The sequence below is a fragment of the Garra rufa genome, chromosome 9 (genome assembly GCF_049309525.1).
Source record: "Garra rufa chromosome 9, GarRuf1.0, whole genome shotgun sequence".
NCBI lineage: Eukaryota > Metazoa > Chordata > Actinopteri > Cypriniformes > Cyprinidae > Garra > Garra rufa.
The window spans coordinates 30,390,620-30,408,005 of NC_133369.1; the positions used below are offsets into that span (position 1 = coordinate 30,390,620).

At 36.8% G+C, this 17,386-nt stretch overlaps 1 protein-coding gene across 1 annotated transcript in view; it reads right to left on the reverse strand.

Moving 5' to 3' along the window:
• Window positions 1-17,119, reverse strand: part of efna4 (ephrin A4) — a 64,695-nt gene extending 47,576 nt beyond the window's left edge. The window contains exon 1 of the mRNA XM_073847822.1: window positions 16,566-17,119. Within this exon, the coding sequence (XP_073703923.1) occupies window positions 16,566-16,684 (119 nt within the window). The 5' untranslated portion in view covers window positions 16,685-17,119. The remainder of the gene's footprint in view (window positions 1-16,565) is intronic.
• Between the last annotated feature and the right edge of the window lie 267 nt (window positions 17,120-17,386).

The window sequence follows — 17,386 nt, forward strand, 5'->3', positions numbered from 1 at the left end:
AACTGAGGGGTTTAATATGAATGCATATATGAGGGGAACTGACTGTCTTCAGAAAAGTTTAAATGGTATTTTCTTTTCATCTTACCTCCGCATAATGCATATTAATGTCGTATTTAAAATTACAGCGCTACATTGTTTATAGCAGTAGGTTAACCACAGAAATGCTATATCGCTGCTGTTCCATAAGTGTCACCTGCTGTCAGAAAGTGAATTTGCCCTTTCATTCAGCCCATTTGCTAGATTTGTTTTGTTCAGATGTTTTATGTAGCATAATATCACAAAGCTAAGGCCAGACTGTTTTGTTTTTGCTTTACATTCTGAAATTATACAATCTAATTTACATCAAAAACTACTCATGCTAGCCTATATGTACCATGTTTGTTTGGATCACGTGTTTGTTTGGATCACAATTAAATTCAGGGGAAACCTGTGATAAACCATCAAACCACTAAGCACTATAAAGTTACACATACAGCGCCTTGCAAAAGTATTTATACCCCTTTTTTTCACGTTTTATGTTGCTGCCTTATGCTAAACTTTTTTTCCACATTAATCTACACTCTATGCACCATAATGTCAAAGCAAAAACAGAAATGTCACACTTCATAAAAGTATTCATACCCTTAACTCAGTACTTAGCTGAAGCACCTTTACAGCCTCAAGTCTTTTTGGATATGAGGCAACAAGATTTGCACATCAACATTTGGCAATTATCTGCCATTCTTTGCCTCACCTCTTCACCTCTCAAGCTCTGTCAGCTTGGATGGTGTCTGGCAGACATTTTCAGGTTTCTCCAGAAATGGTTGGGCCACTCAAGGACATTCACAGAGTTGTCACTCTTGATGTGTGCTTAGATTCATTGTCCTGTTAAAAGATGAACCTTCTGCCCAGTCTGAGGTTCTGAATGCTCTGGACTGGGTTTTCATTAAGGCCATCTCTATATTTGGGTGCATTAAGCTTTTCTTCTACTCTGACGAGTCCCTCAGCACACTTTACTTTTGGGATGGTACTCTGCAGGTGATGAGCAGTGCCTCGTTTCCTTCAAACATGATGCTTGGAATTGAGGTTCATCACACCATAATCTTGTTTCTCACAGTCTGAGGGTCCTTTAGTCGCTTTTTTGCAAATTCCATCTGTGTTTTCTTGTGTCTTCACTGAGGAGAGGACTGAGTCTTGCCACACCACCATAAAGCACAGATCGGTGGAGTGTTGCAGTGATGTTTGTCCTTCTGTAAGTTTCTCCTATCTCCACATATGATCATGGAGCTCAACTGGAGTGACCATCAGGTTCTTGGTCACCACTCTAACCACAGCCCTTCTCCATCAATTGCTCAGATTTGGCAGAAGGACAGCTCTAGGAAGAGTCGTGGTTGTTTTCCAACTTCTTCCATTAAGGGTAATAGAGACTACATGCTTCTGTGAACCTTCAATTCAGCAGACGTTTTTCTCTCTTCCCCAGATGTGTTGCTTGATGCAATCCTGTCCCTGAGACAGTTTTTTTTTTTTTGCTCTGATATGCATTTTCAGCTATTAGACCTTTTATTAAGACGTGTGTGCCTTTCCAAATTATACCCATTCAACTGAATTTGCCACAGGTTGAAGTGTAGTAACATCTACAATATGAATGCTCCTAAGCTACATTTGAACTGGCCCAGATAAGGGTATGAACACTTATGCAATGGAATAATTTAAGTTCTTTATTTATTTTGATTCAATTTGTTTTTGTAGTTTTTTTTTTGTTTTGTTTTTTGCTTTTCCATTATGGTGTATGGAGTGTAGATTAGTGTGGGACAAAAAGTGATTTAAAGCAGTTTGACATAAGGCATAAATATAAAATGTAAAAAAAATAGAATACTTTCGCAAGGAGCTGTATTACCAAACTACAAACCAATTATGTTCAAATTAATAATATAAGAAAATTTTGACTTCTAAAGCCACCTTTTGTCTATTTTATGCTTTGGGGGCCTTTATCAGTAAATTCTAATATAAGAGATTAATTTAACTAATTAATTATTTTTAACATTCAAGTCATTTTGGATAAAAGCATCTGCTAAATAACTAAATGTAAATGTAAACTAATAACTTAAAAAAGCATGCCATAATCATGTAATAATTTTTTCATTGATTGATTTAATTGACATTAATTAATAGGCCTACATACCGCATCTAACAATCACTATAATTATGAACCAACAACAAACCAAACCCACTCACAAAATAAAATGGGGAAGGAAAAAAAAAAAACATAAGAAATGCACACACAAATCATACAAACAAATAGCCAAAATTCACAATATGGTAATTTTATGATCCACACTATTCCCCAAATGTTCTCCCTTTAGGGTAAGTAAGCATGACGAGGGTGTTTCTCTCCACGACTGCACAGTGACAGTGATAGTAATACCTGCTGACATCTCTTCCTCCCCGTCTCTCTCTCTCCCTCTCCTCCTCTCACCTCACCCCTTCTTCCCCAGAGGGGCTCCCCTACCAGTTCAGGCGCTGAAAACTGTTGATTCTCTTCCTGCCATCCCTACATAATGTGCTTGCCTTCTTTCTGCTCATTCAGAATAGGCAATGTCTTTTCCTTCTCGGCAGAGAGAGGGAAAGAAGACAGAAATCATGCAGGGAAGGGTGGACTATCAGGATGTTCTGCAGTCCCAGTGTGTGGACTAGAAAAATGAGAAATGATGAATTGCAGAATAAAATATGAGTCAACAGCGCACCCACAAATGTTTCGAGTCGACGTGAAATGTTGTTCGCAACCCATTTTTCTTCTGAGATCTCTGACAACATTCATGAAGATTAAAATTAGGGTGAGACTTTACTCGTCAGGAATTGAATGACTCTTAGTTGTTAGTCTTACCGTTGAAAAACTTTTGACTGGTAGTGTATGTTTAATAGTTTGCTAAAATAACACCCAGAATGCAATTTGGCTATTGGTTAATGTTATTCAATAGCCCACAAGGCCCCAGCGAGGATTTGCACTATTTTCTTTGAAAGAACATGCACTGATGAATCATTCACAAGACCAAGAACATGCATCGATTAAGAAAGTAGGGTCAATTTTGATTTCATGTTGACTTTAAAGGGGTGATGCAGGAATCAGATAAGCAAATGGCTACTTTTCAAGTTGCAAGATAAAGCGTCAGAGAAAATCAACACTATTGATAATTAAGAAGCGGTTTGACAGGAAGATAAGAGTCTGAACCACAAAACATCACACACCCATTATACACACACTGTTAGCCACAACAACAACGGCTCTTCATTAACTGCATACAAAACAAAACAAAAAAAACACCTAAATTAATATGATAGCAAGAGGTCCACTAGGTTTGTTTACAAATGAAGGATTTAATCAATATGATTCGGACATTATACTGCGCTACACCTGCATTTATCAGCCAACACTGTGGTAGTGCACATCTATATCGTGACAGAATAACAACAGCTAATGAAATAGTCATATGATTTGCTTTTTGGTAATGAGTAACTAAGTCAAAAGATAACTCTAATTGCTGGGCTATTGGTTGGTATATGATTAACTTTTTCACTGCTAATAGGCTACTTCACAGAAATTGGTGAACTTGTGGAATGATTATCGGCTCTTTAGTTTTCACAATGAATAGCAGTTTTGTTCAAATGGAAATTTCTCCACAGAAGAAATTATGCAATAAATTCTTCCTTTGAAAGGTTTGTTATATTCATTCACTCATATTTGAGCAAACAAACCTAATATATAATGCACATAATTTCACAAGAACATAGCACTGCAAAAAAACGCTTGTTTCCAGCCAAAATATCTCAAAAATCTTAAATCTAGAAGGATTTTCTAGACAAGTCGAAATTATTTTCTTGTTTTCAGAAAAACCAAGTCAAAATTAAGTGAGTTTTTGCGTAAAACAAGCTAAATAATCTGCCAGTGGGGTAAGCAACAAAATCTTATTTCAAACAAAAAACAAGATTTATTTTACCCTACTGGCAGATTATTTTACTTGTTTCAAGCAAAAATGCGATTTTAATCGTCTAGAAAATTCTCGATTTAAGAATTGTTTGATATTTTGGCTGGAAACAAGACAAAATATCTAAATAAGAAAAGAATTTTTTGCAGTATTGTAGACTACTACTACAAAAAAAAGTTCAAAGTAAAAACTGAAATATTTTGATGTATTAACATGTAATTTATTCCTGTAATGGAAAAGCTGAATTTTTACCATCCAATACTCCAGTCTTCAGTTAAATCATTTTATGTTGATTTGGTGCTTTAGAAACATTGATTCAGAGCTAAAATCAATGATATTCTTTTGTGCAAACTGTGATACATTTGTCCAAGAACAGCATTTATTTAAAACACAAGTCGTTAGTACAATGTAAAAATCAGCTGTCACTAATTTTAATGTGTTTTTGCGAAATAAAAGTATTAGTTTCTTTAAAAAATATATATATTACCGACCTCAAACTTTTGAATGGTGCTGTATAATTTAATTATGCTTGTGGAGACACAACTAGAGCACATTAGAAAATGAGAATGAGTAATTAATGGTCCTGGAATGGGAGAAGAGGAAAAAGACATAGAAAGTGTCGGAATTCGCAGACATCACAAGCTGGCACAGATCTATGTAGGGTCTAGTTTAAACACTATATCAGGCCAAGGCCCTTCTTCTCCCTGTCTCTCAGATATGTCCATTAGCAGCAAAAGGAGGACACCACACAAGATCAAAGTCTCGAAGAGAACATTCTATACATCCCACACAGGAAAAAAAGAACTGTGCGTGTGTGCGCGCATGTGTGTTTCCCTAGAGAAAGTAGCTTTTCCATTATACAATTCTGCATGTGTAATATTGAAAGCCGAAACAATAAGATTTCCGGTCTACATTTGATGCCTCACAACAGGCGATGCTAGAAACGCAATATCTCCCAGCCAGGCTAATACGATTGCACAAACACAGTAAAACCCCCATATCCCGCAGTAATTCGGTTTGCCCGTTGAAGTGTTGGCGCAGGTACTGTGTTGGAGGTATTTTCAAGAGGGCACCCTGAGGTTAAGTCCAGTGAAAAAGAACAAAACACTCTTTTCAGTTATGAATCCTCAACCACGGCCATATCCACCCCTGCATTCCTCATCAAACATTAACCAGTGTGAACAACTCCCCAACAATACGAGTACAGAAACCAAGTGAAAATATGCATGCAGTCCAATTACCACATGCTGTGTCTTTATGCTTCAATAGCATTAGCGAGTCAGCTGATTACTGTACATAATAAAACACATTTTATATTTAGGCCTATAAAACAAAGAGATTGCTTCTTTCAGGGATCCAGATGGCAAATGGTCACAAATGCCAGAAAAAATAAACATGCGACAATTTAGAAACTTTATGAGTCATACCATCTTGTGAGCTCCAGTGATTTGTGAAATTACTCTTATGAACAAGTTTGTTGATGAATTAATCAAAAAGATTCACAAACAGTAAGCAATTTGGAGCTATCACTGAGTTTACAACTGAACTGCTACAAATAACAAAACATTAAAAAAAACAAAAACAAATATGAATGTTTTAGCACAGTAATGTCCAGCTATAAAGTAGAAGCGATTAAATGTAAAGCGTTTTTGAATATAAGGAACACAGTGTTTTCAAAACCGCACACGCAAACGCAGTATCAGGTCATTGAAACCAAACCTGAAGACTTCTGCTAGGGTTAAGTTTCTCAGAAACTGCAGTTGCAGTGTTGTTGTATAGCCGGTGAAATCGAAGATTTTGGCTTGTGACGTCTGAGTTTTTCAGGTTTCTAATTGGCCAACATTGCTTTACGATTAGGGCTTTATCGCCACCTAAAACTGGAAGGTTGACATATTTTTTATTTTTATGAGGCAAAATACAATACAAAGGCACTGACATTGGCAATCTGGGAAAAGAACACTAAATACAACTCTAGTTGACTTAACTCATCGTAGTCTAGTCTTTATTAGGGATGGGATGATAAATCACTGCAACGTGAATCAAGAAATGATTCAGCATTGAGGATTTTCCGAACACATCACGATTCTTTCTCAAATCGATTCTGAGCTTAGGTTTGAACAGCAGATGGCACTGATTGCTTTAGAAACAGCCGTGCTCTGCTTGTTTCCAAATCCTTACACGCACTTGAACCTAAAATAATCATTCATACAATTAAAATCTAAGCTCAGAATCGATTCCAAAGAGTCTTTTTATTGCAATGTCATTTAAAAGTGAATGCGAAGTTCTGTCATAAAACTCTAGATGGCGCAGGCTAATCGGACGTTAATGCAAATGATGATATTCACAGCGTTAAACTACTTGGCACAAGCTGATTGGTTCATGTTGCATATGCAGCCAATGAGCTTGCTGTGTTACATTTAAATGGCTGGTTAGCATTCACTAGAGCATTTCGCAGTGCACTTTCAGAGTTCCTCTGAAACCCTCCACCTCCCCAGCTCCACCTGTATAGATCTCCCTATTAAAAAAGTAATTTATTTAAAATGCATTTATTTCAAACAAAGTAGTGTTGTCAAAAGTCCCGGTACTTCGGTACCAAGTCGGTACTAAAAAAATTAAAACGTTACGGTACCAGGTTTTCTTAAGTACCGGTGGTACCGACTATCCGGTCAACCCGGTTCTTGATACGCTATACAAAAGGTGCGCTCTCACGCACTGCACAGTTGCGCTCTATTCAGCGGTGCTGCTGATGCCGCGGCTCTGACTCCACTTGTTGACAAAGAAGAGCCAGGCTTGCTCCAAATATTTTGGATTTGCGGCTGAACAAGGCGAACATCATAGATCATCAAAAAACTATTTGCAAAAGATGTCGTCTAGGTTCTCTCGAAAGGAGGAAACACATCAAACTTAAAACACCTCAAAGATCGACTCCGGGATCAAATGAAAGAGTTCAAGTAAGGTAAGTTTCATTTTAATTTCATATTTAGAGCATTATTGCATATTTTAATTTGAATGTCAGACTGAAATAAACATCACCGTTTGTGTAGTGAATCGTTAGCATAAGCGCGGCTAACGCTAATATGCTGGGCCTAGAATGAATTTGAAACAACGCTCCTATAACTTTTGTTGAGTAAAAAAAAATAAGGACATGATGTATTTACTATTTTTTACACAAATGACATGTGTATCCAAAATATATGTGTTAGAGAATGTACAAATGTGTCGTTAACAATGTTTATGTCCTTAATATGAGTCTGTCAGAAAACGTTCTAGGTTTATTCTTGACTGGATAAATATGAATGCAGTTTGGATTGAATAAAAGTACAATCAAATAAAACACGTTTTATCCCCTGTTTAGTTTGGTAATAATTTAAAATAAGATCAAATTCATGCATCATCTAACAAACTTAAAGTAAGTGAAACATATTTTTACAACATTAATTCATGTTTGTGAATGTTATTTAATACAAAAAGACATGATCATGTTTGTTCATGTTTAACAGATTAATATGATTTTATGCATTAGTAAATGTTGAAATTAGCCTAACCTCACTAAGAATAATTGCCATGTAATGTTAACTACTGTTTATTGTTAGGCAATGTTATCTAACAAATGAAAATTGTAAAGTGTTTTTAATACTGCAGTTTTCATCTGTGATAGACACTGGTCTTAATATATGTAATCTTATCTTAATTTATTATAACAGCTGTTTTTACTGAAAATTCATATTTTGCTGGTGTCAATGATCTAATGTTGCATCTGGTCAGACTTAGGCCATGGCTTTACTTAAGTATATTATATTTCTTTTTACAGTTGCAGATTAAGGAAGATCATGAAAGACCCCAGCGAACTCTAAAACAGACAACAGTACAGATGTTTTTCAGCAACAGCAGCAGAAATATGACAAAAAGTTTTGGGTGAAGCTTGTTTACATTTTTTATGCCTGTAATTTATTTAGATGTTATTTCATTACTAAAATGTTTACGAATACTTTTTTAACCTGTGAAAAAACTTAACAAAATTTTACATTAGTATAAAGAATGGCACTGTTTTTTGTACATTTTATTTTCTTTATTAATAAAAAATAGTGTGTTGCTCAATTAATATGTTATTGTGTTTTGCTTTGGTACCGAAATTGGTACCGAGAACCGTGGATTTTCAATGGTATTGGTACCGAATACTGAAATTTTGGTACCGTGACAACACTAAAACAAAGTATAGCTCAAATCTATAAACATATTTCCTTACATTTTGCTAAAGAAACTATTGATGAAGATTGTATGATCTTTGAATAATTTTGGTTTTTAAATGCAAGACATTTAAAGTGTCCTGAAGTATACGGTACTTGCAATAGTTCCACTTTAGCACAATCAAATATACTTCAGTATCTTTAGTTGGATTCAGCACTACTTCTGCACAATGAAAGTGCATTAAAGGTGCCATAGAATGCATTGAAACAATATTTTAAATTGTTCTCTGACATCTACATAGAAGGTATATGGCACAGAAAAGAGCACAAATTCTCCAGAAACAGTTTTACAGGTCCATTTACAACCCTAGGATTTGTCCCTAGAATGAAATGCTCTGTTATTGCCTTATTTGGAAGCTTCGTGAATATTCATGAGGAGCTCTGCTCTGATTGGCTGTCTCACAGAGCTGCTCGCTCTCACACAGCTGTAAGGAAACACATGGAGGAAATATATATTTAATTACGGCCGCTTTATTTATTTAACTCTAGCCGCTTTTAATATGCGGTTTGTCCAATCTGCCATTTTGAATCCGCCGACATTTTACTCTCTCTACTGTGATCGCATGTGCTCTGTGTAACGTTATACTACAGCAAAGTAGACTTTAAGTATACCAGTTTAGTATACCACGTACAATTGCATGGTATTTTTATAAAGTACATAAATAAGCAAGTGTATTTGTAGTATACTTAGTAATGTATTTCATATTTTTCACTAGGGATTTACTGCTTATTATGTTATGTCTTAAATACTCAATACTCTTATTTATTGGCAGTAGCAAGTACTTTTACTAAGGAAGTAAACAACAGCAGAAGCAATTCAGCATTGTCATATCCATTATCATGCTTTCCATTACAAAATCTTTCAAGAGTTGTCATGATAGAACTATTGTTATAAGCCAAAGTAAGCAGCACTCAATAAGCTAAAGAGCTTCTGAACAACCATTTAAACCATTTAACAGTTCTCTAATTTGGCAACTAAATAGTACATTAGCTCCTAAATTTTTCATTTTGGAGACAATGGATGTTTTGTCTTGGCACTGGTAGACAATTTGCTTGTAAGTCGGAAAAAGACACTGCGTGGCTCCAAAACTTTTTGAACAAATAACAACCTATTTCTTTAACCACCAAGAAAATGATTTTACACGTTTTACTTAAAACTTCATTTTATCTTCCAAAAGACACATTCAGGCCACTGGCTGGCATACAGACTGGCAACATACTCGGCCTCTAATAACGCAACGGTGCATGCATGCACATGCACGTGTGCACAAAACCAGGCATGCAAAGGATAGGGAACTGGTGAGTGATATTGATGTGGTCACGCTGAGAGAAGCGCTATTGGCCAATGTGGAGGTGTGAGATAATGGAGTGTACTTGCTGATAACATCTGTGCGGTGGGTATTAGCCAAATATCCAGGCAAGGGAGAAAATATGGAAACTCTCTCTTCGCCGTGTGCAGTGGGACGGCTGGGAAGCCGGCCCTGCGCAATCACACAGAGAAATCTGAAACTCACATAATCACTAAATTATAATATTAAACAGGCAACAAAATATGACTTTCTCCAAGGTAGATTGAAAGGTTATCCCATACCAGGTCTGGCCAAATTCCACCGCTCAAGACCCGTTTTATAAGATTATATCCGTTTCATGCTCGGTCCATAAACTTATATCGGTTGGGACTACCTTCTTCAAAGAAGCCGATTGGACCTCAGCGAATCGGGAACAAGCCACAGGACAGAGTTTGTCTGTAAAGTCCCTCTATGAACCTCCAAAATCTCTTCACGCCCACTGGGCCAGGTGGCCTTTACAGTACAGACTGATAGGAAACCACTGAGGAAAGAGGAACATCTCCTGACAGATGCACAGTTATGAATTGACCAATTTCTAAGGAAGTTTTCAGTCACATACGTAAGCCAAGGAAAATATTGCAATACAAAGAAAGGAAAATGTGCCATGAAAAAAAAAAAGTGTTACATGGGAATTAAAAGCAGAGAGACTATATCTAGCTCTGCGAGGGTATGTTTCTCAGAACATATTTCATCGTTACACAGCAGGAAAATATGTGATAAGGACATAGTTGAGGTTGTTGAGTACAAAGTTGAGGAATATTTCCTGTTTTCGCAACTCTTTCTTTTGATTTATGCAGCCTAACCATTTCTTAGGTCATCCACATTACCGGGAAATGCCCGTTCATGACAACAAGCTGCAGATTGCTGAAGGTTACGGGCAGGAGCTGGGCAGCACAGACGAAAACAAACATGAAGTAAATATAGTTCCATTCATATGGATAATTATACAATCCACTATGATGCATTAAGCTATACACTCAACCACATAATAACCAGCGAGCGAGTGAAAGCAGCAGGGAGTTCACTTTCTTACTTCCTTTTGAATGCGAGCCCGAGTGTGATTATTTCTGAGTAGGTTTGTTGATTACAGTTCACAGGTTCTCGTAGCTAATGATTTATAGAAGTAGTAGGGAGATTATCCCAAAATTGTGGCAGTCTTAGCCAAGCACGAGACGTGCTTAGGGGTCCAATCACGGCAGCCCTGATTGAGCAAAATTACAGTTGATCTTCAAGCCTTAATTTAAATTTGCATGCGCATGGGTGCGTCCGCCCCCTTGCTGCCTGAGAGGTCCGATCCCGCCTCTCGCTGTTGAAGCGACGAGAAAACATACTACGTTGTATTTGGGGTGTGTGTATGGGGGGTTGATGCGCTCGTATGCATGAATTAACACTCGTGCGAACACACAATCCACCATTACGCACAAACGCGATTGAAATTATTCAAAGTTCCTTGGGTATTAATTGATGGTTTATTTCAAAATGAGCAATTAAAAAAAAAAAAAATACTGTTTTTCGCATCCAGTTCGGAAACACGTCGCCATGAGAGGTAAAAGGGAGGTGTTGAGAAAGAGGCACTTGGAATTTCAAGAGTATTACAAATGTGTTCAAACTTGTTGAGTAAGTGACTCACACATAAGAGATGAACACACACAGATATAAAAAGTCTGGACAATGTAAAGGTTTAATATCACAGATGTACTTAAAACCTTTGCTTTTCGAGCTTTTGCCTATAAGGATTAGTCCACCCAAAAATAAAGATTCTGTCAACAAATTCTCACCCAAAATGTCATTCCAAACCCTTATGACTTTTTGTCCTGGAGATATTTTGGAGGATGCACTGGTCACTCTTTTCCATGCAGTTAGAATGGGTGTAAAATGAAGGTTTCAAGCTTCTTTTGAAAATCTCATCAGTCTTCAGTCTCACCAGTTGTCCTTGGCACACAAATGTTCAATTTATGAACAAATTATTCTTTTAAGCTGAATGTTTCAATGAATAATTTGATCCATTTCTAAACCCAGTCTGAAAGATTTGTTCATGGTCCTTAAATTCTGTCGTTAATTATTCACCCTCATGACGTTTCAAACCTGTAAGACCTTCGTTCAACTTCAGAACACAAATTTAGGGTATCATGTTTGGTCTGATTAAAACGAACTCTGGTGCGATTGCTCTGTTAGTGCGGTTCATTTGAGTAAGTGTGAACGCTGCCATCTGAAGCCTGTTGCGCACCAAACAAGAGGACAAAGACCGCTAAAAAGATGGGCCTCGGTCAGCTTCCAAACGAACTCTGGTGCGGTTCAAATGAAATAAAAACGCAACATGGACCAAATACTTCCAAACGAACCAAAAACAGGAAGCAATTAGATGCGACGATATGCTACATGATTTCACGAAGGGAACAAGCGGTGTATCAAAAACAAAAGCAGAGCAAAGGGCAATCGTGGAGCAACAAGGAGGTTAAGTGTCTTTTATGAGTTCTTTGTGGTGAAAGTAAATTCATATACACGCAACAATGAGTGCGCTAAATCCAGCAAACCGCATTAGGTGCATTTGACTTAAACTTTAACTCGAAAGCACCTTTTCCTTTTGTTTAGAGTGATTTCCGTCACAAAATATACGTCATTCAACCTGACCAATCAGGTTGTAAATGTATCACTATATGCCTTTAGGTTTGGTATCTTTAGGTTTGCTGTTTAAAATGCTAGTGTGAACCCTAAGCGGACCAGGATCATTTTCCTTTTTGGTCCTTTTGAACCAAACTACAAGTGTGAACACACCCGAAGGTATTTTTGATGAAATCCGAGAGCTTTCTGACCCTCTAAAGACAACAACGCAACTACTACGTTCAAGGCCCAGAAAGGTAGTAAGGACACTGTTAAAATAACCATGTGACACTGGTTCAACAGTAATTTTATGAAGCTACAAGAATAGTTTCTGTGAGCTGAGAAATAAAATATAACAACTTTATTCAACAATTCCTACTGTTCCGTGTCAGTCTTCAAAGTGCAATCACAACACGTTTTAGCAGCATCACATGATTGTGTTGTGGAACATGCGTAGAAGACTGACACGGAAGAGAAAAAATTGCTAAATAATGTTTTTCTTTGCGCACAAAAAGTATTCTCGAAGCTTTATAAAATTAAGGTTGAACCATTGATGTCACATGGACTATTTTAACAATGTCCTTACTACCTTTCTGGATCTTGAACATGTCGGTTATGTTGCTGTCTATGCAGGGTCAGAAATCTCAGGAATTTAATCAAAAATTTCCTTATTTGCATTTCTGAAAATGAATAAAGGTCAGAGTGAGTGAGTAATTAATGACAGATTTTTCATTTTTGAGTGAACAATCTCTTTAATAGCTCCAAAGATCAAAAAAATCATCTTTCAATCAGTGCTGTTTTTGTATTGTGTTTAGTATTTCCTCATATTTTGAATTAGCTTTTATTTCAGTTTTCATTTTTATTTAATTTAGTAATTTTGTTATGTGCTTGATTTTTATTTGCTCTTTTTTTATCTTTCTATTCAGTTTTAGTCATTTGTAGCATTGTAATCAGAATATCTCTTTTCATGTTCCACAGAAGAAACGTCATACAGTACAGGTTTGGAATGACACAAGTGTGTGAAGTTTCATTTTTATGTGAAAAAGCCCTGACTATGTGTGTGAGTTAGGTCAGAAATCTCCACTGTATGTTCACACTCAGCCGTTGCATCAGGTTTCAAACTTTTTGGTTAAGATCGCAGAAAACATGAGGAAATAAAGGGGTGAGCTGAGAGAGCGCGACAGATAAGAGCGAAGCACGCGTTATAAGCTTTATCCACCTGGCAGGCCATCTAAAACGTCAGCTGATAAACGAAAAGCAACACGTTTCCCACAGCAGTTCACAGCTCAGTTACAACTGAAAAGCAGGAGTGGAGATTAAGAAGGAAAATATATAAATAAATATATCACACATACACACTAAACACACAGCTAGACAGAAACCTAAAAGTCTTTCTCCCACTCTTTCTAAAGTATTGATGTGATGAAATACTGCAAGCTGAACATGACTACCTTGCAGCATTCATGTCTCCAAAAACCGAGCCTCATTAATCTGGTTATTTGGTGTAAACAGCAAATCAATGTCTGTGCAACGTGTTCATTGTTTGCAGCACAAGAGAACCGTGAAGCAAAGGAGTTGACGTTTAGTCTTCAGATGCCTTTGTCTAAATCTGTTAATAAACCACATCACTGCATAACAAGACTAAACACGACTCTGGTGGATGCAAGTGCGGATCCGTGTACGTGTGAGCATGCAGAAAGTCACTGAGCCCACAAGCTAAGAGAAAATTAATCTCTCATCTCCATCATATAAATAATAAACTGAAAGCCGTACAACAAACCTTAAAAAGCCATCTTTCTCTGATGAGAAATTAATGAGGTATGACAAAAGAACTAGTTTCAAGCATTTTAACGATTTGCGTGTCACTACATGAGGCCTGTCGCTGGAACACAAAAACACAAGTCCATATGGATGGCTTCCCATGTCCGAGACGTTCCGAGAGGGGCGGAGCACATCTGGCCCTCCAGGCTGTTCTAAACTAAACAGCCAATCCAGAGCGAGATAACACCTGGAGTGGCAGGTGAGCATGCCATCAATCTGACAAACGACAGCAATTAAACCATTATAGAGCAAGACAGAGGACAGATCTGTTGCACCACAGGAAGAGAGCTGATATGCACACATCATTAACATTGATTTATTTAATTAGTGCTACGTTCAGCACTAATTGATCAAACCTAGAGAAATTGTTCACTAGACTGTAAGGAGCGGAAGGGCATTGGATTTTACAGCATATAGTTGATTCCCCCATTCAAGAGATACAAAAGCTCTGACCCCTGATCCCAATTAATGAAATTGGAACACAGATACACAAGATAATTACTAACTGCTGCCGCTTCACACCGAAGCTGTTTGTTTATCTTTTGTTTTGATCCTCTTTGTTTGTTTTCCTCTCATTCTGCAAACACCCATATATGGACATTCTTAGATTTTGGATCTAATTTGCAGCAGCCAAAATCACCATTTATTAATTATATATATATTTTTTTTCATTTTAGTTTAAGTTTTCGCAATTTGATGCGCTTTTGTCATTTTTATTAGTTTTTTTTTACAAAACCAAGCATAAGGGTCTGTTTGTTAAAATTGAGATTTATACATCTTCTGAAATTCGAAATAAGCTTTCCACAGATGTATGGTTTGTTAGCATAGGACAATATTTGTCCAAGATACAACTATTTAAAAATCTGGAATCTAAGGGTGCAAAAAAAATCTAAATATTGAGAAAAATCACATTTAAAGCTGTCCAAATGAATAAATGCGTATTACTAATAAAAAATTAGGTTTTGAAATATTTACAAAATATTTTATCCAAAATATTTTCATGGAACATGATCTTTACTTAACATCCTAATGATTTTCAGCATTAAAGAAAAATCGATATTGAATCCAATTTTGATTCATACAATATATTGCGGACTATTGCTTCAAATATATCCATGTGACTTATAACATTTTGAAAAATGTTTTTACTTTTTTCCAATTTTAAAAGTTTATGTTTTTCTTCTAACTTCTGTATTATATTTGAGCTTTATTTCAAATAATGAAAACAACTATTACTAGTTTTAGTTAACAATAACAACACTGGAAAAATCACATGTTGTTTTTCATCCATATTAAAACTAAAAATATGTTAAGTATGAATACAAACTGGACTTACTACATCTCTACAACATCAGCTGCATTTCCTGTCATTATCAAATATGACATTCCTCTCCTATGGCCTCATAGGATGGAAAACTTTCCATTGAATGTACACTTCAAATGTAAACTTCAATGATTTCTAAATGCTGTGTAATCAAAACTACTATTAATTTAACATATAGAGAGTTTCCACGAAGCGCCATCAATCGGTCACACTGAACGTAAACAATGCCACTAAATGACTGTCAAAAGTTATAACAAATCAAGAAGAAGAGTGGAAAAACTGAGGAACCAAAGGCATTAGTGGCCAAACTGAACCAGGATTTCCAGGGCAAGAATCTTGACAACATTTATGTTTGTTCTTATCATTTCCGGTCAGGTAGGTGAAATATCAGGCTAATATCTTAATTAATGCATGCTCGTATGTATCTTTACCACCTATTAACTTTAGTTTGTCAAAATATTGAGCTCTTTCCTGCTTACAAAGTTCTTCTCTATTATGATTTAGCAGCTTCCACGTGTCTATTTACATGGTTCAGACAGCATAAATTAGCAGAACAGTATTCAGTAGTACATTAACTGTGCAATCCATGCTGTTGTTTACATCCGAGTATCGCCACCCGTGCATCCGGGTAATTGACAAAATCATGGTGTAAGTGCAAACCCTCTATTGCTTCCCACATACCTGCAGCCTTTATCATCTGTGACTTTGTATACCGTCAGCAGTGACTGAACATCTATTTAAATTAAACATACTGTTGTTGTTATTATTATTAGTTATTATTAATTGCATGACCATGTGATTTCAAAATGGCAGCGCCCATAAAGTCACAACCCGCCCTGTATAGAATAAAACAGCTTTTTGTCTTATTCTTCATTTCATGTTAGTGCACATCATTTACACTACAATTATACAACCACTAGTCATTTTTTATGCATAAAACGTTAATTATCAGAAATGACTGAGTGTACCTTTAAGGATAAATAGATCAAAGTTTGACTGGTGGAAACACTAAGGCATGGGAGGACACGTTACCACACTTAAACCCTTTAATAGTTGCAGGTGTGTTTTAGTAGACTGCAGACATGAAGCAACACAAATCTGGGAGAGTTTTTGGGCTTAGTCACCTCACATTCACAGGACTGAGCTCCTGAAGAGCGGGCGCTGAATTACGCACAGGGAACGCAACCACAATCCTGCGTAATAAGATTAATTGGAAACAGTCAACACGATAAGTATGAATTAAAAGTGATTGGGATCTTACCGTGTATTTGTAGAGTTCCAGTATACAACGTGTCTCTTTGCTGTCGTTGACATAACGTGTATAAACAGCGCCAGAAGTCTCATCATAGCGCAAACTCCAGAACACCTTGGCACATTCATGACTCTTGTGGGTTCGCTGACCAAACGAGTTGAGACTCAGTTTTTAGCCAAAACTAGCTGGAGAACTTTACAAGACGAGGAGAAAGACAAATCCCTGGGTTTAGTAACTTTAAACGCTTTCACTAAGGAAAAGAGACATGTTCTGCTTACTCAATGCAACGAGAGGTTGCATGCTTCAGTTTATAAATATACAGAACATATGTTGAAGTTTGAGACAAGTTCATGAAACATTCTCGCGATTCCTTCTGACGTTTAGTATTTCCTTGTGAGGATTAGATGAGTATTCCACTTTACGCTGACATAAAAAGAACTTCTTTTTCTTCAGATGTAAATCCAGTGTTGGTTTATATGATCCAAGTTTGACAACAACTCCAAAGTTCTCATGAAAGGGTAAGGAGACGATTGTTTGTAGTCGCAGGACGCTCTCAATCACGGCCGTTGATAGTTGACAGTGATTAGGAGTGACTGGAGAGCGTTTCTGGGCAGGGCGGAGGACGCGGGGGCGTGGTAGTTAAAACTTTGAACCAATCTGTGATCTAGGGGGCGGGGCCAACATTCCATAGTTTTTGAAGGTGTGCTGCACAGTGCCATGACAGCTCCACTTTCATTGAATGTCTTTTCAAAAAGTTTTTCCTCGTGAACTTTTGGTTCGTGCAGCCATTTTTGTTTAGATTTAACATAATGATACAGTGAAAGCTAAAA